This window comes from Motacilla alba, chromosome 20 (assembly GCF_015832195.1).
Source record: "Motacilla alba alba isolate MOTALB_02 chromosome 20, Motacilla_alba_V1.0_pri, whole genome shotgun sequence".
NCBI lineage: Eukaryota > Metazoa > Chordata > Aves > Passeriformes > Motacillidae > Motacilla > Motacilla alba.
The window spans coordinates 1,340,767-1,366,932 of NC_052035.1; the positions used below are offsets into that span (position 1 = coordinate 1,340,767).

Sequence of the window (26,166 nt, forward strand, 5' to 3'; positions counted from 1 at the left end):
CTGAAAAAGACTGGAACTCATGCACAGTGGACAGAGAGAGGCAGGATTGCCACAGCAAAACACTGAGCAAAGAACAGAAATTCAACTTACCCTTAAGAAGGACAAGAGAAAGCTCCAAGGAAGAATTGCTGGTTCAAAAAAAATTTAACCCTGAGCTAACTTCAGATTCAAAACACAGCACTGCCAAGCTTTCTGCACCTTCCCACCTGCTCCCTTTCCCCTTCAGTTTGCTTTTAGAGAGCAAGAACCTCCCTGGCTCACATCTGACACCCCACAAAGCAGCGCTGCTCGAGGGCTGCAGGCATTGCTGCCACGGGGCTGCACAAACCCAGCCTGAGCTGCAGAACCACACCCCGAGAGATTCCCAGTGCCAGGGTGGAATCGGGGCACCAACCCACCCCAAAAGAGACAGAGGTGCCCTGCCTGGTGCCCTGGCAGTGGGCAGCGGGGGGTGAGAGTAACAGGGAAGTCACCATCGGAGTAACAATGGCCCCGCATACGCAGCTCAAAAATTGGCCACATTTCTGATGGACTGGGCTGTTCACTTTTGGAATTCCCTATTCCCCCATGTCATGGTTTGGCGCTGGCCCAATGCCAGTGCCCCCATGAAAACATATCCTCCCTGGTGTGTGCTGTGAGATGCGATCAGAGACAGAGCAAAGCAGGCCTCCACTTGTGAACAAGAAAAAACTTTATTACCTTACAATTATAATAAAATGAACACACAGAGAGCAAAATGGAAACCTCCCAAACATTTCTCCTCCCCCCACTCAATTTCCCACAGCATAAAACAAAACCTTAGATTTTTACCAGTCCATCACCCTTCAGATAATCAACTCAGTCCATCTCCACCCTTCTGACAATCACCCCTCATTTCATCAAGGAGAGAGGAGTCCCCCTTGCACCACGACACCCCACAAGTCAAGCAATTGTTGAAAGGACACATCACGCTCTGAAACACATTCTAGATCAACAGAATGGGGGAGTGGCCCAAGCAACACCTCAGATGAGGTTGAGCAAAGCTTTATATGTCTTTAATTATTTGAATTTCTCCCCAATGTGAGAAATTATACTCTCGAAACATTTAAAAGGTTTATTAAAACCTTATCAAAAATGTGAAAAACACCAATCACTCGTTCTTAAGATTTTAAAAGTTTAATAGTAATAAAATTATTATAAAAATAGTAATATAATTAGAGTAATAAAAATTTGAACAATTGGGATTAGGACAATACAACACAATAAAAACAAAGAGTTATGGACAGTCCAGGTACCTTTTTCTGGGCAAAATAAGCCTGAAAAAGGACACACATTAGCAGAGGATTAACCCTTAAAAGCAATAGCCTGTTGCATATTCATACATCTCTTACATGATGCATAACTTCCATTCAAACAAAGGATTCTGTCTGGTCAGTGCCCACTTCTTCCTCTGAATCCTAACGGCATCTTCAGGGCTGAGCGAGGCAGGAAGAAGTTAGTTTCTTCTGATAAGGGAGCAATAAATTCTCTTTCTCTGAAAGACTGAGGTGTCCTGTGGCTGCTATCTGGTGCAAGTACCTCCTCATTCCTTTCTTTAAAAAAAAATCCCACATACATAGTTTTTATTTTAACATTATGTTATAACCTAAAATTTAACACACTACTTGAGAAAATTAATACAGCATAACTTTCTAACATAACACATGTAATATTCATCTAATATTTGCAAAAAGCCAATCATGAAATATGCATTTTTCACAAAAAATACAACAGAAGACTGAATAGAGAAAATATTACAGTGTCAGGAGCAGAGGATGTTTCCCACCATGAGCTCACCCACACCATGGAGGTTTCACCTTTTAACCCTTTAGCCCATTCTGTCCATCGCCTCCTTCTTCGCTGTCCAGTGGTGGAGATCACTTCCTCAAATCCTAATTGGAGCTCAGGTGCTGCCATAGTAATGAGCCAACCCCCCCAAATGTCCCAAACCCAGGCCATCCCCTGATAACAACTCAAGGGGGTAAAACATAACTATAAATCTACAAAACTTAACATATCTACAGGATATTTGTCCTTTAATTGTGAGAGTCAACCATGGCATAACTCATCTGCCACACCAATAAAAAAGGGAGTTGTGCCCCACTGTGACAGGAAGGCAGCACATTCTTCATGCCTGGATTTGCAGGTGGATGAGACAAACAGCAGCAATCCATGGTGCAGGACAAGCCAGAGGCCTCCCACCAGGAAACTGTCCCTGAGACTGAAAACTCTGGTCTGTCCAACACCAGAGAGCCTGTGGAGCAGGGAGAAGGAATGAAGAGCAGTTTGGGGTCGGGTACCCCCACTGTAGGTTTTGCACAGTGACTGCAGGGTCAGTGCAGCCATAGGGTACCCACCTCACCCGACTGCTGCTTCCCACAGGATCAGCCTCACCTGGGCTAGGCAGGGCTTTGCTCCAGCCCAGCCTGCAGGGAAGCACAGCTCAGAGGCAGGATTGGTGCCAGTCCGCCCCCTGGCACGGCCTGGCAGCTCTCCCCAGGGGCAGGAGGTGGATGGAGCTCACGCCTCAGTGCCCCTGCACAATGCTCCTGAGCCCAGTCCAGCACGGAACCAGAGCTGCAAACACATCCCCAGTTCCACTTCCCTGCCTTGCAGCAGTGTGTATTTACTAAAGTCTCTTTTCTGCTTCTGAATAACAACATTTATCTCAGCTGGAGGAAGGTGCAGCGTTACCATCACCTTCAGCAGGGCAAGAAAACATTCCTCCATTCCATGGAGCCACTTACACACACCCTCCTTCCTGCTGGCTCCCTCTCTTTCCTGTTGGGTTTCCAGCCCCAGATTGGGGTGACCCCAAAAGATGGAAAAGTCCCTCCTCCAACCCGTGCTTTCAAAGAAAGACTCAGTAGTCTTCTGTTGTCTGTTCTCAAGGTTGTTTATTGTTGGTTATCTAAAAGATTCTTCTCCTGAACTGCTGTGGCCCGTTCAGCAGGTCAGACAAAGGCACTCTGCCCTCCCAGGGGCTGGTGCCATCTTTTATATCATATATTACGTACTACATGTTTATACCTTTTCCCCAATGCCTACTATCCATATTGAATGGTGACTTTCTACTCTAGACCAATCTGTGAGTGCCAACATCACCAAAGACATGGAGGCTAGGAAGGAGAAAGAAAGAGGACAGGGCACACCCAAATCCCTCCATCTTAGATCTCCTGACCCCCATGTACAAAACCTGGACCCCTGCGTACAAGGCTTAAAACCCCCCTGTACAGCACTCAAAAATCCTTCCTTTCACTTCGTGATTACTTCTACTATGCTATCTAAACTTTTGTGTGTGGCTTGTAATTCTTCATACAGAGTTAGTAATTTGCTCCACGGGCTAAGATCAAAACCCCCAAGAGTGTCTTTGGCTGCATGCCAGGGTCTCAGAGCCCCCTGCCAGCAGCTCTGGCCATCCAGGGCACCCAGAGGGATGTCCTGGATTCCAACACTTTCCCCCCAAATTTATATCCCCACCTTGTAAACATCCAACAGGCTGCTCCCTATGTGCCACTTCCCTTTCCCTCACAGTGTGCAGTGGGATCACATAAAGCAGTTGCATCCCCAGCACCTCCACCTGCACTTGGCCGAGGCTTTGCTGCTTCTGTTTCCTAGCCCACAGAAGGACAGTGGCCCCAGGGCCTGGCTCCTCCCCAGCTGGGCTGTGGTCTAGCAAGAGATACTAATGAGAGATAAAAGGAGATACAAGGGGGCTTACAAAGAGGGACAGGAACATTTATAAGGTTAGATAGTGATAGGAACAAGGGGAATGGCTTCCCACTGCCAGAGGGCAGGGTTAGATGGGATGTTGGGAAGGAACTGTCCCCTGGGAGGGGGCCGAGGCCCTGGCACAGGGTGCCCAGAGCAGCTGTGGCTACCTCTGGATCCCTGGGAGTGTCAAGGCCAGGCTGGACAGGGCTTGGAACAACCTAGGCTAGTGGAAGTTGTCCCTGCCCATGGCAGCAGTGACACAGGATGGTCTGTAAGGTCTCTTCCAGCCCAAACCATTCTGGGATTCTAGTATTAGCTGTCCCTACTGCGACTGTGCAAAAAAAAAAACAAAAACAAAAAAACCCCACCACAATGCAAGTACAATTATATTCTCTTTTCTCAGCTGCTAAAAGTGCAGTTCATCATGGGAACCTGACCATTACAAACTGTTAATTTTTCAGTCACTGTTTTTGAGCAAAACCATAGGATTTCCAATTATAACAAAACAGAGGATCCTGTTCATGTGGAAATCTGATCCTTTATCTCCTGCTGGCTCTGTTCTTTAACACCTGAGTGACTACAGTCCAGTAAATATTTCCTTTTACACCAGGCAAAACCATGTCAGCAGTAAATACAAAAGGGTTTAACAGAATGGGAGGAACAGGAATGAGACACTGAGGTACTGGGTGTATGAAACTGGAGGAATGTTTGCTGTGGCTTTGAGCCACCTCCCCAGCAGATAAACTACAGTGAGCAGCAAGTGCACTGACACAGCAGAGCAACTGTCACAGCACTGCAACACCAGCCCAGGAAGAGCTGGACTTCAGTTCCCAGCCTGGGTTTGGACTGCCAGAATCACCCTCTGGGCTTACACCCTGTCTCAGGTTCAGCTGGGTGTGTATTTTATCGCCATCTGTCAGAGCTGGGGCAGTTCTCTTCTGTTCCCTGGGCAGGTTTCTTTCTCTCTGCCACAGCCAATCCTCCCTCCAGCAGATCTCTGCTGTCCATGGCCACTGAGTGTCCCTGCAGGGCTGATCCAATTCCATCATCCCATGGGGAGATGCTGCGCCCAGGGCAGGAGCCAAGCATTCCTGCCTGGATCCAATCTGAGCCTGGCAGCAGCACAGCAGCCTTTGGCCCCTGCATTGCCAGAGGAGCAGCTTTCTCCTGCCCTGCATTGCCAGAGGGAGAGCAGGCCCATCTCCAGCAGCCCTGGAGCTGCAGAGGAAAACTCCAGCCTTGTGCAGGATCCCTGCTCCAGCAGAAGCACAGCTGGCCCTGCAGGAGGGCTGAGCCACCATGGAATGGCACTGCTGCCACCACCCTGACCCACAGGGGGCCAGGGCCTAATCTGACTCTCTCAGTGGTTTGTTTTCTTTTTTTGTACTATTGCATTTGTACTTTTAGTTTTCCTAGTAAAGAACTGTAATTCCTATTCCCATATCTTTACCTGAGAGCCTTTTAATTTCAAAATTATAATAATTTGGAGGGAGGGAGTTTACATTTTCCATTCCAGGGGAGTCTCCTGCCTTCCTTAGCAGACACCTGGCTGTTCAAACCCAGACACACCCCTAAAGCACAGGTGCTCCCCAAGCAGGGCATCAGCTCCAGCCTAGCAGAAGAGGGGAGCAGGGATGCAGAGAGGACAGCTGAGTGTAGGAAGATCGTGGCAGTGTCAGGTTTAGGGCTGAACTCCATGATGTCAAAAGGTCTTTTGGAACTTTAATGATTATGTGACTTTGTTTGTGGCTTGTGTTCTAGGAGGAGACACTGCAGGAGGGCTGGGAAAACCCCAATGTGTCCAAAGCTGCCACATGGCAACATTCAAACTCCTCCAACACCCCATGGCTCCTCACAAAGCTCAGCATCCTCCTGGGTTTCCAACATCTGCTTCTCCAGCAGAAAGAGGATCAGCTTCAGACACGGCCCTTAAGAAGCTGGCAGGGTTGGAGAAGAGAAGGAAAGAGTCATTTTAGAAGCTGTTTGCTCCCAAGGAGGCCTTCGGCTCAGTCCACCTGCACGCCCTCAGGCAGCTCGACCACCACAGGGGCACAGTCATCAGGCTCTGCCTCGAAGTCCCATCTGAATTTCTTTGTCAGGTGAGCCTTGAACTTCTCAGCCTTGTTCCTCAGAGCCTCATCCACAGCAGAGCTGCAGGTGCAGGAGAACAGCACCTGAAACAAAGAGCAGAGGTCAGGGAGAGCCCAGCCATGGCCCCAGCTGGGCACCTCCTCCCTGCAGGGACACCAGGGAGCACCAGGAGAGAGCCGGGTTGGGAACTGCACCCTGGGACTACTGCAGCTCTGGGGGGACCCAACCAAACCCACACCTCTCACCGCACAGCCCAAGCCCATCCTGCCTTCACACCACTGAGTCAGCATCACCCACATCTGCACTCAGGTGAGAACTCTGTCTGAAGCAGGAGTGTGTTTGTAACTGAATTTGTTCTGTGGAATTCTGAAATATGCCAAAGGGTGAGCTCAGGAAAACATCTTGACAGAAGGCATTAAAAAAATTCAAATACAAGTAGGCAAACTTCCAGCACGTGTCCAAAAGACCAGTAAATAATTGCACCTCTCATTTCCTTGGGTAGAGATCTCTCAAAGTATTTTTCTAACATAGTATTACCAAGACTTCAGGATACAGAGGAAACTTAATGAAAATACCTTGAATGTCAGAAAGGAGAGGGAGCTCTCTGGAGAAAGCTTGGTTATCCCCAGCACAGCCATCCCCTTGTGCACAGGGTGCTGCAGTGTGGAGGAACCTCTGCCCTCCATCCTCAAACACAAAGCTATTAAGATGTCACAAATTCACAGCCTCTGCTGGACCTCAGGGGGAAAGCACCTGTGTGTGATGAACAGGGCACTGAGCCCCAGAGCCCAGCCCAGCCTGGTTCTGCTCCTCCTGAACTTGTGATCCAGAACTAATTGCCATAAAAAGAAATCTCCTCTGAGGAAAACACAGCTTCTTACTTACTGGAAACTGGATAAAACACTGACAATGAGCAGCAAAGTTCACTGCTTTGTGGATGAACATTTGCCTTTTTCTTGCTCATTCTACTGGAAAACTGCCTCTTTGTAACAGAACTCTTACACAGAAATGCTGCTGGTAGGGAAAAAATGATTAGAAGATTTTACTTCCCACTTCTTCTCAATGAACTGAACATTAAATTAGTTATTTCACCAAGCTGTTTTTTTTTTTTTCTTCAAGCACTGGTAGGGCTGCAGAGTCACTGGTGACTGTGCTGTGCTCTTCTTGCCTTGGCTCAAACTCCAAAAATGAAGTTGCTGCTTCCAGAGCTGAGCAGGAGCTGCAGAGATGATGCCCTCCTCGCAGCTCTGAGCATCTGCCCTGGGCCAGCTGAGGCACAGAATTCTGAGGTCTGTGTGTGAAGTGCGGGTAAGGCGAGGCCCAGAGCTTCCCTGGCTCCACTTCAGGAAACTCCATGGGAGCAGAGCAGTGGAGAACTCGGTGAGGAGGGGCTCAGTCTGCAAGGGGAATGTGGTGACTCCTGCCAGGGCTTAGGGGTGATCCTGACACCAGCACAGCTCCTGCTGAGGCAGTGAAACACAGACTGAGGGAGCCCAGGGATGGACAAGACTCAGGCAGCCAGAAGCAGCAATAAGGGTTTCCCAGATTCCTCTCAGCAGGAGAGAATGGCTGGTTGCCATATTCTGGGTACTGCTGGGAACTGACAGCACTGCTCTGAGCGTGCTGCAAACACAGCTGGGCTGTCCTGTCCTGTAGTGGGATGGGAAAAAAAAAATCTACCAACAGAAATAAAATGTAAACTAAAACCCTCCTAAGACTTGTAATAATCACAACTGAAAAATCTGAAAGCCACTTGATTAAAGCAATGCTTCCCAAAACATTTTACCCAGCAATTAAACCTAAACACCTTCACCTTCCCCAGAAGTACAGCAAGAACTTGGGGCCAACGAGGAGAGGAATGGAACTGCACCTGCAGCAGAGCTTCCTGCTGGGCTGGTTCCCATTGCTCAGCTTTATCAGTGTGTCTGATTTGGGCTCTTTTTTGTAAACTAAGCCAGTTTGCTGCACTGCCAGCATGGTCACCATCAGTGGTAACTGCCTTCACTGGGGCTGAGGCACACATCTGCCCCACCTGTCTCAGCAGAGGCAGCACCTTTTGCATTTTGGAATAACCATAAATTACCTCTGGATAAGAGCTTGACTACAGGAAATCCTCAGCTGGTCTAAGCAATGGAAAAGGTTCTTAAACACCACCACTGCCCTTAGCACAATAAAGCTTTGCTGCAGCTTCCCTGCACACTGAGCAAACCATTCCAAAAATCAGCATCATCAGTTCTTCATGCCAAAGCTTTGTGTGTTGTTTTTTTCTTTTGAAGAATGAACGGCACTTTGGAAAAATTAAACAAACAGAAACCATGCTGCACTTGCCCAGCCTCTCTTGTAGCTGTTGAGCTGAATTTCTCGCTGAATAAAAGAGGGAAAAAGTCAAAGTAAAGCCCTGTGTGCTCAGACAGGCTGCAATCTCCCACACAGCTTAATTAATTTGGCAGCTTCTCCCCAAATGTGATGATGCCCTCCCTCCACTCCATTTCCCAGGGAACGGCCCCAAACATACCTGTAAGGTGCTGGTTAAAAAGTTGTCTTGGGAGACAATGTCCACAAAAAAATCTGCTGGGATCTCGTTGAGCTGGTGATAGAGCACAGAAATGAGGTTGATGTAAAGGTCATGGTACTTCCCTATGGCCTCCTCTGAGCGGCACAGGATGTTCAGGAGCCTCTTCCAGTGCTCAAAGGCATCATACACGTTCCCAATCAGGAAGCAGATGAAGGCAAACTGCAACTCAGCTGTGTGGGTTCAGAGAAGGGAAACAAAACAAAACACATAAGACTAAACAGATATTCTGGGAATGTGTCCTCCACAAATCTCTGCAAATGATTTCTAAACTTTGGCTTTTGCAAAGGGCATTCACACCTCAAACACTGACCCTGTGGTGGAGCAAAGCAAAGCAGAATGGGGCAGGTCACCTGTAACTGTGATTAACAGCACTGGAGAGGGACTCTACAGACAGCAAACAACCAAACAACAAGGCAGACCCTGCTGTTATTCTGTGAGTGTTCAGCCTGCCTGTGTTGAGTGTCCAGCACCACATGGGACTGCAAACAGCACTGTCCTGGAATTCTGGGAGAGCTCAGCAGTGCCTCAACGAGTGTGTTTGCCTTGTTGAATTAAGAGCCAGGGTTCATCACACTGTTTGCTTGGTATCAGCTGCTTTGCCACCATTCCCTAAGGTAATTTTTTCTCTCTACATCCTACAGTTGTCTTTGGTATTTCTGAAAAAGAATAAATTGTATGGTAATGCACAAAAAATGGAAGAAGGGACAAACAAAGGCTTATTCCAAACGTGGGTTCCAGCTGGGAGGGCTTCTCCCTCCATCCTGCAACAAAACAGAACCCTGCTCCAGGACCTCCACAAACCCAGCATTTATTTGTACCACAGGTTGCAAAATAGGATGGGGAGCAGTTGAGCTCCAGGAGGTGTGATGTCCCCACAGCAGGGCTGGCACAGCCTGGACACTGCCACTGTCACCAGCAGCACATGGAGCACACATGGAGCTGGGCCAGGAGGGGCCAGTCCCTGCAGCAGGAACCAGGCCCACAGCCCCTGCCCAGCCTAACAGGAAAAAGTGTCTGGGGGTGCCCATCCCCACTCGATGCTCCCAGGACTCTGTAAGGGATGTCCTCAAGCCTCAACAGGTTCCTCGAAGAGGTAAGGTGCCAGACACCAGGGCCACCTCTGACGGCTGCTTTTGACTTCATCTGGGGCAATCTGGGCTGCAGCACCATGTTCCCACACCAGAGTCACAGAACAGAATTACAGACTATCCTGAGTCAAGAGGAATCGGGACAAGAATCACCCAGCCCAGCCCCATCCCTGCACAGACAGCCCCACCCTGGGCATCCCTGGCAGTGCTGTCCAAATGCTCCTGGAGCTCCGGCAGCCTCGGGGCCGTGCCCATTCCCTGGGGAGCCTGGGCAGTGCCAGCACCCTCTGGGGGAGAACCTTTTCCTAATATCCAACCTAAATTTCCCGACAGCTCCAGCCGCTCCCTCGGGTGATCTCTCTGGTAACACAGAAGAGAGGTCGAAGCTGCCCCTCGGGAGGAGTTGCAGCTCTGGCCTCAGCCTCCTCCAGGCAATGGGAAGAGCCCCTACGGCTGCTAAAAACTCCACAAACTTCGGCCCTGCACGGAAGAGGCCCCTGGGCGCGCCAGGAGCAGGCACAGGCTCCACCCCGGAGCACAGAAATGACATTTCCCCGGGCGGCGCTCACCGAGCAGGCCCAGCGGCCGGCCGGGGTAGCGCTGCTCCATCACCCGCTGCAGGGCGTAGCTCAGGTCCATGCTGTGCCGGGTGATCTCCTCGGGGGTGGCCCCGTCGGGGAAGGCCTGCCGGGGCAGCTCGGAGAAGCGGATCTGGGTGCCGGCCCGCGGCCGCATGCGGGGCAGCCGGGCCAGGCCCTCGGCGTAGCTGCGGCACTCGGCGCCCAGCGGCGGCCGGCGCTGCCCGGCGCGGTCCCGCGTGTGCCGCCCCCCCGCCTCGGGCAGCACCTCGGCGAAGGCGCAGATCTGGCCGCTCTCGGGCTGCAGCTCCTCGGCCGCCGCCTCGCTGATGAAGTTGCTCAGCGACACCCATTTCTTCAGCGTCTCGTAGGGGTAGGGCCCCAGGAAGGGGTCCAGCTCCCGCAGGCTGTCCCGCAGCGCCTCGCCCTGCTCGGGCGGCTCGGGCCGCACGGCCTCGCCCGCGGGGTCCCAGCGCAGCACCCGCACCTCGCGGCGCCGCAGGCTGAGGAAGCGGCCGGAGCGCGGCCCCGCGTCCCGCCCGCCGGCGCCGGCCGCGCTGCAGTGCACGAAGTGCAGCCCCGGCGGCACCATCTTCACGCCGCGGAACCGCGGCCCCACGGCCCACGCGCTGTAGTCGATGCCGAACTCCGTGCCCTCGGGCACGTCCAGCACCACCACGGCCGCGCCCTCGAAGAAGAGCTGCCGGGCCAGCTCGGGGTCCGACCGCAGGGCCGCCATGGCCGGGGCCGCACCGAGCGCCGAGCGGCCCTGCCCGGATATCCGGGCCCGGCGGTTCCGGGCACGGCGGCGGGAGCGGCCTCCGCGCCGCCCGGCCCCGGCACCACCCCGCTCTCGGGCGGGGCCGGGCTGCGCTGCCCGGGCTGCGGGCACCGGCGAGTGCCCCCCGATCCGTCCGTGTCCCCTCCGCTCATCCCCGGCTCGGTCCCTGCTCGGTCCCTGTCCCCACTGCCCATCCCCAGCCCCCGGCCCGGCGCTGCTGCCCTGTGCCTCTCCGTGGCTGGCGGCTGCACCCCGCTGGCCGGCTGTCCTCAAAGCCGGTCCGCAGCCCCCCAGCTCCCTGCCATTCCCCTGGGCCCCCGTGCTTCCAGCCCCGCAGCGGGACAGACGGACAAGAGCCTTGCTTGGGACTGATGGACCGAGAGGCCCTCCGGGACAGACACACGGGGACCCTCACTGTGGCACACAGACACTGTCCCAGCACCACGTCCTCCCTTCCAGGACAGCAGACAGGCTCGGGGTCCCCAGAGATGGGCAGTTCCCAGCACCTCCCCGCATCCCGAGCATTCTCGCAAGCACCTTCGCTGCTCCGCGCTGTGTCCGAGGCTCAGCACCTGCCACACCAAGCCGCTCTCGGCTCCAGCAGCCGCTGTTCCCGACCTGGCAACAACTTCATCTGCCCTCGGTGCGCTGAGAGCCCACCTGCAGAACTGCCTCCAGCTCTGGGCTCTGCAGCTCTGGACGGATGTGGAGATGTTGGGGTCGGAGGTGGCCGTGGAGATGCTCCGAGGGCTGGAGCCCCTCTGCTCTGCAGCCAGGCTGGGAGAGCTGGGGGTGCTCACCTGGAGGAGGCTCCAGAGAGAGCTCTGAGCCCCTTCCAGTGCCTAAAGGGGCTCCAGGAGAGCTGGAGAGGGACTGGGGACATGGGACGGAGGGACAGGACAAGGGAGAATGGCTTCCCACTGCCAGAGGACAGGGTTAGATGGGATACTGGGAGGGAATTACTCCCAGTATTACGAAATATTAATGAAAATACTTCCCTGTGAGGGTGGGCAGGCCCTGGCATGGGGTGCCAAGAGAAGCTGTGGCTGCCCCTGGATCCCTCTAAGTGTCCAAGGCCAGGTTGGATGGGCATCCTGGTCTAGCCAAAGGTGTCCCTGTCCAAGGCAGGGGATGGAACAGGACGAGCTTTATATTCCCTTCCAGCTCAAGCCATTCTGGGATTCTGTGATTTCTACAATCTTCTCTTTAGACAAAGCCTGGTATCACTTCTCCATCCTCTCAGCAGGAAAGAGTCCACTGAGGCCTCTGGCTGATTTAGCATCAAACACATTTATTTCACTTTTATTGAATACAAGAACAGTGAGCACACACGCAAACACCACCGAGCACTGAAAAGGAGTATGACCAAAGGGGGAGAGGGAGAACAAGGGAAGAGAAAAGGAGAGTTAGTGAAGGAACAACAGAGTGTTGCAGTTGGTTGGTAAGGTGCTTCTCAAATAAAAATAAATATTATTATTATTATTATTGTTACTGCTATTATTACTCATGCAATTGCAGGCCAGGTTCAGAATGAATTTGTGGGATTGGGTAAAAACAGGCACTCATGTCTCCCACCCCTTTCCACAGAAAAGGCCCCTGGAAGAAAACAAGCAGTGGCTAGCTATCCGAAACAGAGTGTGGTGATGGGCAGGCTGGGGCTGAGCAGCAGCAAGCCTCACCTTGCCAGGAGAACAAGCAGTGAGCTTTTTTTCTTTCCTTTTAAAAATTTTTTTAAGAACACAACAAAGGTTTTGACAGTGCCACTCATGAACACACTGCAGGAGCCAGGGGCTGCTCACTGCAAACGGAACTCACGGCAGCCCAAGCGTACAGGGAGCCTCACTCTGTAAGGCTGCTCAATCCCAGGGCAGCCTTCGCTTCCCAGGCTGGGCACCATGCCAAAAGCAACTCTGCAGGGTTACAGCGGCCTGGGGTGGGCTGTGGAGGTGCCCCAGCCGGGTGGGCTTCCCCAACCCTGAACGGTGCCATGTACTGGTGAATGCCCTCCACCGCCCCTGGGAGGGCCACTGCTGGGCACGGCTGGCTTGGGTGCATTGGGAAAACAAACAAGAGAAAAGGAGCCTCTTTGCAACTGCCCTAAGTGCTGTGGGGCTGGGGCTGTGCTCTCTGGGGGCACGCGGCTGGCAGCTGGGGATGGACACTGGCAGCAGCCCCTGTGCTCTTGCCTTCCACGCCTCTCTGCCAGGAGAACAGACTCACTGGTGAGCAGCTGCCAGGGAGCAGCTCCCTGCTGGGCCAGGGCAAGTGGGAGCAGGGTCTGCCCACGCCATCCTCATGGCTCAGGCGCTCCTGCTCAGGCATCCTGCGAGTCCTGGCAGGGCCTGGCAGAACACACCTGGTCCTGGGCACAGCCTGTGTCAGGGGTGGGAGACTAAAGGCAAAATGGTGCAGAATCATGGGCCCTTCTGTTTCTGTGGGAGCTAGAGACAATTCCAAGAAGGAAACCCATTTCTTTCCCTTCCTTTCTGGTTTTGGTTGGGAGCCTACCTGAACTGCCTGGTTCACAGTGTACGGGGCACTGGGCTTGGCCCACGATCCCCTTCCAAAGGCAGCCCTGGAGGAGCCTGTGGCTGAAGGCTGAGCTGGGAGCAACTCCACTGACACCTCCTGGGCTGTCCCATCCAGCCTGGGACGCTGGGGACACTCTGCAGGGATGGACACAGCACGCTCCCTGCACTGCCCTTCCCTAGGCAGACAGGGGAGCACTGCCATGGCCCTGCCAGCGCTGTCCCCAGCCCTTTGCCATCACACCCCTGGTAGTGGGGGAGGCAGGGCACAAACAGCCCCTCTGCCTTTGACCCTAGTACAAAACTCAAATACCTCCATTACTGGGATCCAGAAACAAAGCAAACCTACCCCACCGACCGGCAGGGCTCCTGCAGGGGAGCCCCGAACCCCTCAGCTCCCACCTCGCTCCCAGCTGACCCTGTGGCTCTGGGGGGCTGGGAGCCCATCCTGCCTACGGCTGTTGGAGCTGGAGCCTTCCATGCCCCTCCAGGTGACCGCTGCCCCTCCAAACCTCACCACCACACACTACACATCACCAGCAGGACATTCCTGTCCCTCGCCCTCTCCCCTTCCCCCCCAGCCAGCAGCGGCCAAAACCTTTCCCATTCCTTCCTGTGGGACTCAGAGTCCCAAGGGTGATCCAAGAGTCTCCAAGTACACCAACCACAGTCAATCCAAGAGTTAACCATTTTAAAATGTTGGCATCATCTGAACCAGCACTGTTGAATTATTTCAGCATTGTTCCCTCCCTCCCCCTCCGTTATATAGAATAATATACAGAACTGAAATGCACATCCATATGAAACCCCACAGGCTGCTCGTTAGAGATGAGAAACCATGTACATATCATTTGCTTTGTTTGAAATGAAACCCATTCCTAAATACCTTCAGAGAACAAGAGGTTGGACAAGTGCACAGAGAAGATAAGGAAGGGAAGGGGAAGAGTTAACAGAACCCCCAAAAAATGCAAAAAACCAGCATGGAATGAGGAGAAGGGCGAAACGACACTTGTGAATTGGAAAATAACTCTAAGGTCATAACTTGAATGTTTTTCTCTCTTCTTTCCAGAGGTGGGGAATGGTTTTGCTTCTGCTTGTGGTTTTTTACTTCAGTTTGCTTACTTGCTTTGTTGCAAAGCAGTTTTCCTTTCCATTCAGTGTGCAACAAATGAACTCATGATTGTGTGTCCTTTCATGTAACATGCAAGATGGTGGCTTATTGTATTGTTACCGAGATTATTGTTATTATTATGACTTTTTAAATCTGATTTGATCACCAATCCAGGAAATTCTTCAATTTATCTGCAGAGGGTTGGCTTTGTTTGTTGGTGGTGTTGTTCGCTATTCATTTCCAGCATATAGCAGCAGTGCAAGGATGCATTTTGTTTCCTGTTTTTATATATATATATATATATATGGGTGTATGTATATATATATATAATATATTTGCTATTCCTTTTTTAAAAATTTTTGTCTCTTGCCATGAACATTGCAGCCAGGATGTCTATGTCTTGCTGATAAATCCAGCATGAAGGCTCCTTCTCCCCTGTTCTCCAGGTTGGAATACAGATGTTGGCTTCCAGGAACATGTTGGTCAAGATTCCTGTGCAAGGCAGATGGAAAGGAGCAAGTCATGGAGTGCCAGTCCATGGAGGCTCCTCTTTAGATGAGGGCACTGGATAGAAACTTTGCAAACACTTGGGGCCACAGTTTGCATTTAATTAGCAGGAGCTCTGGTAATTAGCAGGAATTCAGGCATTGGGCTGGTGTTGACGTGTGAAGGACATGAGGGGAGCTGTCACTCCCTCACTTTAAGCCATTCAACTAAAACTGGGTGGATCCTGTGGGACGCAGAAATGTCTGGACTTGTTTGTAACGTGGGACAGGGCAAGGCAGCTCCACCAGCCTCTCATGACCTTCCCAGCTGCATTGCTGGTCACTTTTCCAGGCTTAAAAGCTGCCAATCAGAACCTTCATATGACAAAGAAATGGAAAATCCCAGTTCTGAGGAGCCTCTCCAAAGACAGCTGCAGCCTGGCGGCTGCCAGAGCCCCCAAAAGTGTTCCCTCTCCTCTCCACCTCTGTCCCCACTGCTCCCACACAGGAGTCTGGTGGCTCTGCCAACCCAGAGGAGCTGCATCTCCTGGCTGACAGGGGGAATGGGGCCAAAGAGGGGATTTGGGGTGGGGCAGGACTCCCCAAACCCTAAAGAAGTGACAGCTTTGGGGTGTCTGCAGGGAGGTGCAAACCTTGTGTGCTGCTGCCTATACCTGTGTGTGTGTGAAAACTAAACCTGGGGATGTGCGTGGGACTGAAAGCCTGTACAGTTTTTGTAAAGAAAATATAATTTCTGCCTGATATAATATAATAATAAATAAAATATAATTTCTGTTCTGATACTTTGGCTTTGCATAACCTGTAGCCAAGTGCCTCAGCCTACCCAAAAACCTGAGGTTCCCTCATTCCCTTCCCACCCCAGGGGGATGAGGAGGTCCTTTGTAGTTCTTTCCTTTTTACATCAAATGCCTCTAAGCCCTGTGCTGAGCAGGACAGCAGGGTGACATCCACAGCATTGCTTTCAGTGGCATGGTAGTGGCTTCCTGACCACAACCAGCCCAGAGCCACCATGCCAACATCTGTGGCTGGTAGGGACCAGACACTGTGACCTGTTACACACCCATTACCAGCAGGTATAAATCACACCTGGCAGCTTCTCCACCTACCTGAGGTTTCTTGTCCCTTTCCTCTGGAGAGGGCTCTGTTTCTCTGTACACCACAGCTTTGGTTACCAGCATGTCAGGGTGCTGGAGTTTTGCCTCTTTGATTGCTAAAGCCAGTGCCTGGAAAGCAGAAGGGTGAGAGAGAGCATTTATCCTCCCTCTCCTGCAATCAGGCACCCTGACTGCAGCCAGAAAGCAGCTGAGTAGCATTCCAGGGGGCAGAGTGGGATTCCAGGAGGATAGGAATGCAGGGGTTCAGAGCTGAATCCACAGCAGCCTGGCAGAAGAGGCTGAAGCCCAGCATGGGAATCCAGCATGACTGGGAATTCATCCATGACTCAGAGCCCTCATGAGCTGCCTTTCTTTGCTGTTTTTCTGTACAGATGTGCTACTGAAACCTGGGCAGAGGAAAACACTAGAAAAATCTACAGGAATTAACAATTTATTATTATAATTCTAAAAATTATTTCAGAGCCTTTTAATTACTTTATCTCTTTATTTTTTTTCTTAAGTAACAAATCCCAAAGGGTGAGGCCACAGGGAAGTGACCTTGTGGACCTAAAGACTTGTCTCAGTCTTTGTTATTTCATCCCAAAAGTGTGTCACTTTTTGTCCTCTGACACTGAGGCACCGTCACCTGGAGAGGCTCAATCTGTAGTGATATTGTGCTGGAAGAGAGAGGTGACCTGGGTCACTTAGGAGTATTTCAACAGAGAAAGGACACCTAGAAATGTGTTTATGAGCATAAAAAAGTGATGCCATCACTCTGTTCTGCACTGGGATGTGGCCTTTGCCATGGCTTCGTGGTGGGAGATGGCCTGAGGGTCACTGCACCCATGGGAACCTGCCCTGCTGGATAGGTCTGAGGCCTCGGTGGTCAGTTTTTGGCCAAAAGCGGTAAACAGGTTCAGCCAGAAGTAAAAACATGCAGTGCTGCATCCAGGGACAGCCAGAAGTGGGCAAAGCAGAGCGTCCTGCTCCTACCTGGTCCTGGTCCACATCTTCATCTCCTGTGATGATGATGCGTTTCTCTATCCGGGTCTCGGAGAACCCTCCTTTCACAGTCTGCGTGAGGAGAAGGAGAGCTCTCACCCCTGTCCCAGCAGCCAGCTCCAGGCAGGGAACTCTGCCACAGGAGCAGGAACAGCACCAGCATCCCCGCAGGAAGTGCCCTGTAATCCAGCAGAGCTCCCACTGCCCTTGACTCAGGGAGAACTGTGGCACACAGCAGCCCGCGGGGGGAAGGAGAAGGGCTGGGGCAGGTGCCAAGCACCCTCCTGCTGCTCAGCTCCCTCACAGAGCTGCTGCTATCTTTATAGAATCACAGAATCACTGAGGCTGGCAAAGCTCTCTGAGATCATCAAGCCCAACTGTTCCCCCCAGCACTGCCAAGGCCACCACTGACCACGTCCCCAGGTGCCTCAGCTGCACATCTTTGAAACCCCTCCAGGGACGGGACTCCACCACTGCTCTGGGCAGCCTGTGCCAGTGCCTGGCCACCCTTTCTGTGAGGAAACTTTCCCTAATATCCAATCTAAACCTCCCCTGGTGCAACTTGAGGCCATTTCCTCCCATCCTGCCCCTCGTTCCCTGGAAGAAAAGCATGTCTTTAATCTAGGGATGCAACGGCGATGGGTGAGACTTTCTGCTGCAGCCTCATCTCCATCACCTCCCACCCCTGGCCTGCCCCTGGCTGAATGCACACCCCTGGCTGTGCCTGCCTGCTGTGGTCACACCCGGCTGGATGGCACAGGCAGCACCCAGGGCACAGGGCACTCTGTGGGATTGCCATTCCATGGGACAGCACACAGCTCTTGGCTTGCTGGAAGGAGAGGGGCCCTTTCTGCTGTACCTAGCACAATATGAATCCACCCATCCCCTAATTCCAGTGGCCTTCAGGAAGCCCTGGAGCTGCTCTCACCTTGGTAACGTGGGTGGTGGTGGAGGTGGAGAGCGTTTCCGCAGTGGCGCTGAATATGCTGGTGAGCACCTCCTTGCCAGCGGAGCCGCCTGAGATCTGCGGGACACGAGCAGTGTGGTCAGGGGACATCCTGGGGAGCCCCAGTCCAGCTCTCAGCCAGCCAGGACCTCCCACTGGGATGTACCCCCTCAGCCAAGCACAGGAGGGGAGAGCACAGCGAGGGAAAAAGGCAATGAGTTGTGCTTCCAACTGCACCAAGGGCTTGGGGGGGTACAGGGAGAGGTTTCCACAGGTATTCAGGCCCACAGCAGCTGCAGAGGGTCTCTGCAGTGGGTAGAGGGTCTCATGGCTGCTTTTGGCTCTTCCCTAGCCACGCTCAGGGCCACTCTAGCACAGAGTTCTCAGGCTGCCTCCGTCTCTGTCCATCCCACTTTGCATGCCAATGGCTGGGAAAGCTGGGAAGGATGCACTGGTACCCCAGCGCTGCTCTCCCTGCAGCACAAAGGGATGAGCCTGGGGCAGCACCTGGTGTTTGGCCAGGCTGGACTTCATCAAAACAAAGGGGTGGAGTAAGAAATCCCTTTCCAGAGGAAGGGCTGTGTTGGGCAGGATGGTTGGTGGCCACCACCTCCACTGAGAGTCAGAAGACTTTGTGGGTGGTCTTGGGTGACCCCGCAAGACACCCAGAGCTAAATGCATCTCAGCCCAATGCACCAGGGACTGGGGAATTTTTGGGAATTATCCTCCTCAGGCAGATGCTCAAGGTATGGATCTGGCATAGGAAAAAGGCCACAGGTTGGGGCCTCCTGACTTCTTGCTCCCCAACCTTCTGAGCATGCTTCTTCCCTTCCCAGTACCAACACATCAGCCGGGTGCCAGCGCTGGGAACACAGCAGGGGGTCCAGCGGGACCAATCCCACCCACTTCCAGCCCCACAGGGTTGCCTTCCCCAGCTTGGCCTTGCTGGTGGCACCAGGTCCCCCCTCACCGGTGACAGGGAGCGAAGGTCTGTGGTGGGAGCGGCCCCTTTGCCAGCCTTGGTGCTGTGATCCTGAAAGAAGAGCAGACGGGCACGTTGGCTCATGTTGGCATGGGGCAAACATGGCAGGTGTCACCCTCCAAAGACACCCCCAGTGGGGCAGGGTCCCCCCGGCACAGCTGGCCCCGGGTACTCCCACAGGAGCAGAGGGACCGCAGGGGACAGTGGCTCCCCCGCCCTCAAGGGCCAGCCCTGCTTACTGAGGTCACCAGCGCTGTCTCTGTGGTGCCAGCCTGGGCAGTGGTGGTGGTATCCCTGCTGCCTGGGGTGCCTCCGTCCACCTGCCAGGGCAAAGGAAACCAGGTGAGCCTGGAGGTGCCACCAGGGAGTGGGTGACACTTGCAGGAACAATGTGGCCATATCCTGTTGCCAAAGGAAGCCAGGGAGGCCAGTGAAGCTACAGACAGCTGGTGGCTGTCACCCACTATAGATGTTCCTGTGTGCCAGCATTGCCCAGCAGCATGGCCAGTGGGGTCAGGGACACTCAGACAATATCTCTGGCTGGACTTTAGCTTGTGTTTTTTGAGGACTTCACCACTCCAAGGGTGAGCAGAGGCCCTCAACCACCCCACAAAGCTGCCGCCCTCCCAGCGCTGCTGCCAGGGACAGGCTTTTGTGGGCTGAAGCTCTGGGGAGCCTCAGGGCTCAGGCTCTTTGGGGAGCCACCATGTCACCTGGGCTGTGTCTGTGGTGCTGACCCGATGGGGAGCGCAGCCTTCTGCTTCGGGTTTCTTCACAGTCACAGTGTCTGCTTTTGGGGCTGAGGGCTGCAGGAGGAACAGGAGAGAGTCAGCAGAGCCAGGTCCTGGGGCACGATGCCAACAGCCCTGAGTGCTCTGTCCGTGGCACGGTGCTGGAAAGAGATGACCTTTAAGGTCTCTTCCAGCCCAGACACTCTAATTCTGTGCTCCTTGTGCAGCAGCCCCTGGCAAAGCACCCCTGCCCTGCTACTTCGCAGGTGCCACACAATGTTCTGTGAGTGTCACATTGAGTCCTACCCGGGCAAACAGCAGGGCTGGCCTGCTGCCCTGGGCAGACAAGGCACCACCCACAGTGCCCTGTGACCCACACACCCCAAATCAGGCCTGCTGCTCTGTCCCTGGGATTTTTTGGATAGATTTATAGACACAATGGAGAAGGACAAACTGTCCTTCAAAAGCCAAGTGAGACCCACCGAACCAGTTTCATACCTATGCTGCAGTCATTTTGTGATCTGTACCAGCTCCTGGTGGCTCTGGGTACACCTGGGGTGTCAGAGCCTTGGGGGAATGCACACAGGCTGCCAGCACTGCCCTGCTGCAGGAAACTGGAGCTGCCAAGGGCTCCTGCATGGGGGATGCTTCACCAGTGCTCAGTATTCTCAAGCCAACGGCCCTGGAGAGGATCCCCCATGGCCACAGCTACACACCAGGGTTTCCAGGCTGGCTCAGAGACAGCTCCCTCTAATTCTGCAGCTCTTTCCTGGCTTTAGGTCTGGACTAATCTCAGCAGCTCTGGCTAGAACTGGGGACTTACCTGCAGGTCTGGAGGCTGCCCTAGGTGGGTGGGCCAGAGATGGCCCTGGCCCAGCACAGAGACAAGGCCACACGGAGCTGGGGCTGGTTCTGCTCTTCCGTCCCCGTGAGTGCACTCAGCCCCACACACATGCACATGCAATTTTGTTAGCCCTGCTACGACCCCTCCCAGTACACAGTGACCCTCCATGAGCTCCAGGGCGGCTCAATGAGGCCAATCCCTCCCAGCCCCAGCATGACCAGAGAGGTTAGTGGGCAGCACATGGCTCTGCACTACACAGACTGGTCACTGAATTCATGCAGGACACGAGGACAGCTCCGATGGTTAGTGCCACGTGCCCTCCCTGTGGCGCACATGCTGCTGTGGGCTGTGGTGGGGCAGCCACACGCAGGGACAGAGATGACAGTGACTTCTCCTGGTTAGCAGATGCACGAAGCACGCGACAGAGCCATGCAACACAGACACAGCGTGCACCAGGCAGGAACAAGGGGTGGCAGCCAGCATGCTCCCCAAAACCAGCCGGGACCGCACACCCGCCAGGCAGCGCCGGGCACAAGGGACACGGAGGCATGATGGCACCGGGCTGGTCCCGGTGAATGGTGTCCCTGTGTACCTCTGGCTGGGAGACATCTGGGCTGGGCTGGGACACCTTATCCCTGCCTTTGACATCCTCTTCCAGTCCGGGAACTACTTTGTCAGTGTGCTGGAAGGAAACCAGGCCTTCATCTTCTGTTTCGCTCTTGTCCTTGTCCAGCTCGGGCAGGCTCCGGGAGATGTCCTCAAAGGCTGTGCCATGGAAGTCCCCGATGACGGTGAAGTCCACCTCCGCTTCCAGGCTGGAGGTTGAGCTGACGGTGATGCTGGAGCACTTGCGCTCGATGGCCAGGTGATTGTCCTTCAGGAAGACCGAGTCCTTCTCCTGGTCGGGCTCCTCATCACCGGTGTCACTCTCGGGGGCCCTGTGCCGGGGCGGTTTCACCCTCTCCTCAGGGCCCTCCCTCACACCTGCTCTCTGAAGGAGACACAATCGTGGAGAGATGGGGCCATGAGCACCGCAGGGCAGCGCCGGTGGGGACACAGCAGCAGGACGAGGAGGAGGAGGAGGAGGAGGAGGAGAAGGAAGGCTGCAGCAAACATCACAGAGTAGAGTCAAACACAACTCAAGCATGGAGACCGAAACCTTTCTGACAGCAGCGGCTTTGCTGGGAGAGAGAGAAGGCGACTCCATTGGATTGTGCCAAAAGTTTGTTGGCAATGAATCATCTCAAAAAGGCTCGGTCAGACAAAAAAAAAAGCTTGGCCAGCTTGGAGGCAACTTCAGTGCACCGGTGGAAGCAGATGGATGCAAAACAATGGGTCTGACAGGAGACATTCAGAAAGAGCTCAGACGAAGGGCTATCTGATGTCAGTGACTCAAAAGAAAACAAACAAGGGAAAGAAAGAGAGAAGAGTTTGAAGGGAAAGGGCCCATCAGCCAGGCACTGTGAGGGAGAAGCAAAGGAGGGTGCCAATTCCACTGAGGAGGAGTGAGCCAATTCCACTGAGCATCCTGTGAAGCATCACCCTGGGGGGAGGTCCAGCCCAACAGCTGCCCTGGGGTGAGTCTGCCCCACTGACTCCACCTGCCCCTCCAGAGGCCTCAGGTGAGTCTCAGGGTGACCTGGTCAGTGTAATTGACAGCACGGCCAGAGCCAAGGGATGACCTCCCTCCATCCACTCTTCTCCAGACACGGACATACCTCTCAACTCTGCCATCGGAGGGGACATGTCCCATTGCCACACTTTGCCATGAAGCCATGGGAAATCTACACCCAGTTGTCCCTTGGGAACATCTCTAAGCTCGTCGATGCCAGAGGATACCCTACCTCCTGGCCTCTGCTCCAGGCGTTACAGCCAGGGCCATCCCCCACGGGCTGGGCCGTGCCGGCACACCCCTCTCTCGGCACTGTGGGAGGTTGAGAGGTATGGGCGAAACACAGGGTGTCCAGCAGCACCGGGGGAACACGCCTGCAGACACGTGGGGGGGGTGTGTCTGACCAATACATACAGAGAGCCCTGCAAGGGGAGCGGAGGGGCAGCACAGCCCTGGCTGCGGGGCGAGCGCTCACACTGCCGGGAGAAGCACTTAGCAAAACAGCACTGAGACCTGCGAGACCACTGGAACAGCAGCCTTTACATTCTCTTCTTTCAGGCTGGATTTTACTGATGGGTCACATAAATCCTTTTCTTCCCCACTTGGTTGCTGAGATTTGCTCTGGATTAGAGAAAAGGGTTAGTCGGAAGGAAATGAACTCTGCAGGAGCTGCTCTAGCGCTCACAAGAGTGAGGGAAGCTAATCCATCACCCCACCACCAGCTTGCTGAAGGCAGGGCAGGGTGGCAGCTAAGCAAGAAGGGGTAATCAACCAACGTAGGAAATGCAGGGGTGAAGCTGGAAGCGTGGGCACGCTGCTGCTGGGGCTGCGTGTCCGTGACAGTCCCAGCTCCTCCGGCCACCCTCCCGGCGCCCTCTCCTGCTCCCGGCCACGGAGCTCGGGTGCCCCTCCTGGGTTCAGCGAGCGGCATTCTCCAGGGAGCCAAAATGTTGGGGGGGCGCAAAACAAAAGCTGATGAACCGACTGGGCAGCGGCTGCGCATGCAGCCAGTGAAGCCTGACCACACACACAGACAGAGAGGACAGGGATGCAAAGCGCCTGCTGCCAGTCAATGGATGTGTGAGGAGCCACTGGACACGGGCAGAGCCACAGAACATGCGCACGAATGTCCCGTCCGGACGGCTCGGTGCAGTTACCACGGCCTCGGCCAGGGTGAGCTCACAGCCGGAGTCGGGCGAGGCCAGGTCGGCACTGTCTTCTTCGTGCTCGGGCTCAGCAGAGACTCGTTTCTTCAGGGAGTGACGCTGGGAGGTGTCTCCTGAACCAGCCCCTTGCCCGAGGGCCAAGGAGCCCACGCTGGACACAGGTCCCACTGCAGAGGGTGAGGCGAGGCTGCTGCTCAAAGGCAGATCCTGTGCCAGATTTGCCTTCCCCATGGCTGTCACGAATGTCTCAGCTTCAGCCACATGCTCCTGTCCCTCCTGGGCCGCCCTTCGCTCTGCTTCGCCTTGCTCAAACATCTTGATCTTGGAGGCCACGGAAGTTTCCCTGTAGCTCTTGCTGTCCTCCTGGCTTCCTGGGGCCATGGTAGCATCCCCATGCTCCTGGGCCACAGCTCCTGCCAGCCCAGCCATGTACACCAACACCCCAGGCTCTGCTGGATGTGTCTCACCACTTGATTGCCCCGTCCTGCCTTCATTCACCAGGGCAGAGAGCTGGGAATCCTCGCTTCCTTGGCACAATCCTGCTGCAGGGGACTGGAAGGGTGGGACATCAGCAGCTGCTCTAGGGGGAGAGTCATCCTGTGGTGGCTGCCCCGGAGCCAGGTCACTGTCCCTGGTGCTTTCTCTGATTGTCCGGCTCCCACCCTGCAGATCTTGTCCAACACTGAACTCCAAGTCCCGGTGTGGCTCTTGCGCTTTGGGATCTGCAGTGTGGAGGGGCAAGTCCCTCAGGATTGTCTCAGTCTGGTGTTCTGCTTCTTCTCTCTTGGGGGGCAGCTCAGCCATGCCAAGGCTTTTGTCATGGGACAATTCTTCCATCCCAGAGCCTTCATCTCTGGTTGGCTTCCCTGACCCTGGGCCCTGGAAGAGCTCTTTGATCATGGGCTTCTCTTCCTGCAGCAGCTCTTCAGTGGCAAGCATGTTGCTCTGTGCTGTGTCCATGTCCTGGGCCACCTCCCTGGGGGCCAGGTCGTTAACCTGGATCGACTCTGCTGCAGTGTCTGTGTTTTGGGGTGGTTTTCCTGTAACAGGACTTTTCACCTCATGGTGTTTCCATGAGGCAAATGCCACATTTTGGGATCGCTCTTCAGCTTCAGGATTAGTGCCCATGGGTAGTGCCACCTCCATGGAGGGGCTCACATGCTCAGGCATGGCCACCTCTCTGGCAGGGCTGGTGCCCTGAGGCTCCGTACCTGGAGATGGCTCCACAAGGACTGGGCTGGGTTTCTGGGGAAGGGGTGGAGGGACAGGAGCACTGGGTTTGTCCCCCTCCAGCCCCATGGTGTGAGTGTGGCCCTGCCAAGACCCAGCTGATGATGGAGGTGACTTGGGCTCTATCTCTTCCATCTGAAGAACCACTCTGCTACTTTCCTCCCTGTCACTGTCTGCTCCAACCCTTCCTGAGAGCCCCTCCAGTGCTGGGCAGATATCTGGGGACTCTGCTGGGCTCCCTTTGTGCTCCTCAGCCCTGGGGCCATCCCCTGCCAGGTCACATGGCTTCAAGCCTCCCACCGAGCTCTGCAGCTCCATCTCCTCTGGTCTCACCTCCTGGGAACTCAGCAGGGCTTCACTTTCCATGGGTGCTCCTCCAGGCACCCCAGCACCAGGTGCTTTCTCTGGCTGCAGGGACAGCTCTTCCCACCCCGAGAGGGGATGTCCCTCCAGGCTGGTCCCATCACAGCTCATCCCAGGTGGCTCTGGTGCTCCAGTGGGTTTTTCAGACACTGTCCTGTGCTGGTGACTTGCTGAGGAGAGGGCTTGGAACCCTTCTGCCACAGGTGTGACATGCTCGGATCCCTCCCCAGATACGTTTACTGGAGCTTCTAGTCTCTCCTCCAAGCCAAGCCACCCACCAGTGCCCAAGACCAGGTGTGTTTTACTGTCCTTCTCCTCCCCTTCTGGATCTCCTAAGTAGATGATCCTCTGGGTTGCAGAAGTCTCTGAGCTGTCATCACCAGCCTTCACTTTAATTTTCAGGAGCTCTGGCGCCGTGGCTGGCACTCTGGCCTCCTGCTTCCTGAAGGCTGCAGAAGCACGGTCCCTGGAGAGCACCTCACCTTCTCCCTGGGGAGGCCCTGGCTCCAAAATCTTGGTCCTTTGCCTCTCTTCAGGCTGCTGACAGGGCTTGGGCAGCCCTGGCTCCCTGGTGGCTGCGCCTTTGCCCGGCTCTTGGGGCCCCCCCTCTGCACTCTCGGCAGGTGGATGTGCCTCCCCTGGGCTGGACTCACCCCTGCTTTCCTTCTCATAGAGCTCATCCTCCCACACAGACTCAAAATCCTCGGGACTAGCAATCATTTTGGCTCTCTTCCTCGTCTCCAAGGCTGCAGCTGCTGGCTCTTCCTGGCCTGCCACGTCCTTGGCTTTCCCTACCGTCACCACCACTTTCGTCAGGCTCCCACTCGTGCTCCCCTCCAAGGTCCCTGCATGTGCTTCTTCCGTCTTGGCTCTCAGAGTTTTCCTCAGAGCTACAGCTTCCAGCCTAGGGGCTTCTCTCTCTATAAATACCCAGTGCTCCGAGCCCTGTATTGCAATTGGAGCAAGAAGAGTTAAATGCATCAGACACCCTGGCCCCGAGTGCTGCTGGCACAACTGGCACAGCTGGTCTGCCTGGCACATGGCTGGCTACATCATCACCATCATTGTCATTATTATTATTATTATTATTATTATTATTATTATTATTATTATTATTGCTATTCTTATCAAGGCCAGAGTTGAAGCTCTGTACAAAGAGCCTAGCCACTCATTGATGGAGAGAGGGGCTAGAAATAAGGGGCTGAT

At 54.3% G+C, this 26,166-nt stretch overlaps 2 protein-coding genes across 16 annotated transcripts in view; both read right to left on the reverse strand.

Annotated features, from left to right (window-relative positions):
- Window positions 1-4,944: 4,944 nt before the first annotated feature.
- AAR2 (AAR2 splicing factor) lies at window positions 4,945-10,913 on the reverse strand. 2 transcript variants are annotated; one of them, XM_038158958.1, is made up of 4 exons: window positions 10,056-10,913; window positions 8,339-8,568; window positions 6,069-6,189; window positions 5,779-5,906 (listed from the first exon to the last, which is right to left on the reverse strand). In XM_038158958.1, the coding sequence occupies exons 1-3, from the start codon at window positions 10,801-10,803 to the stop codon at window positions 6,094-6,096; spliced, it is 1,074 nt and encodes a 357-aa protein (XP_038014886.1). In that variant the 5' UTR covers window positions 10,804-10,913; the 3' UTR covers window positions 5,779-5,906; window positions 6,069-6,093. The 2 variants fall into 2 exon arrangements, with proteins under 2 accessions (XP_038014885.1, XP_038014886.1); XM_038158957.1 differs by lacking the exon at window positions 6,069-6,189 and having other exon boundaries at window positions 4,945-5,906; window positions 10,056-10,873.
- A 1,203-nt stretch (window positions 10,914-12,116) lies between these two features.
- The window catches only part of EPB41L1 (erythrocyte membrane protein band 4.1 like 1), a 62,468-nt gene continuing 48,418 nt past the window's right edge, over window positions 12,117-26,166 (reverse strand). For 4 of the 14 annotated variants that reach the window (XM_038158928.1, XM_038158924.1, XM_038158926.1 and 1 more), the window contains 10 exons: window positions 23,359-25,905; window positions 22,715-22,822; window positions 21,182-21,580; window positions 19,728-19,820; window positions 19,254-19,334; window positions 19,003-19,065; window positions 18,015-18,110; window positions 17,078-17,158; window positions 16,097-16,213; window positions 12,117-14,976 (listed from right to left, as the gene is read on the reverse strand). In XM_038158928.1, coding sequence (XP_038014856.1) covers window positions 14,968-14,976; window positions 16,097-16,213; window positions 17,078-17,158; window positions 18,015-18,110; window positions 19,003-19,065; window positions 19,254-19,334; window positions 19,728-19,820; window positions 21,182-21,580; window positions 22,715-22,822; window positions 23,359-25,905 — 3,594 coding nt within the window. In that variant the 3' untranslated portion in view covers window positions 12,117-14,967. The remainder of the gene's footprint in view (window positions 14,977-16,096; window positions 16,214-17,077; window positions 17,159-18,014; window positions 18,111-19,002; window positions 19,066-19,253; window positions 19,335-19,727; window positions 19,821-21,181; window positions 21,581-22,714; window positions 22,823-23,358; window positions 25,906-26,166) is intronic. The other 10 variants (XM_038158934.1, XM_038158933.1, XM_038158932.1 and 7 more) reach the window with 8 other exon arrangements.

Bases quoted from the DNA above. Each gene is read 5' to 3' on its own strand.
- AAR2 (XM_038158957.1), bottom strand. From the start codon at position 10,803: ATGGCGGCCCTGCGGTCGGACCCCGAGCTGGCCCGGCAGCTCTTCTTC. The intron at 8,569-10,055 runs GTGAGCGCCGCC...GAACCCACACAG, and splicing joins CCGGCCGCTGGGCCTGCTCG to CTGAGTTGCAGTTTGCCTTC. The intron at 5,907-8,338 runs GTATGTTTGGGG...TCTTTGTTTCAG, and splicing joins TTTTAACCAGCACCTTACAG to GTGCTGTTCTCCTGCACCTG.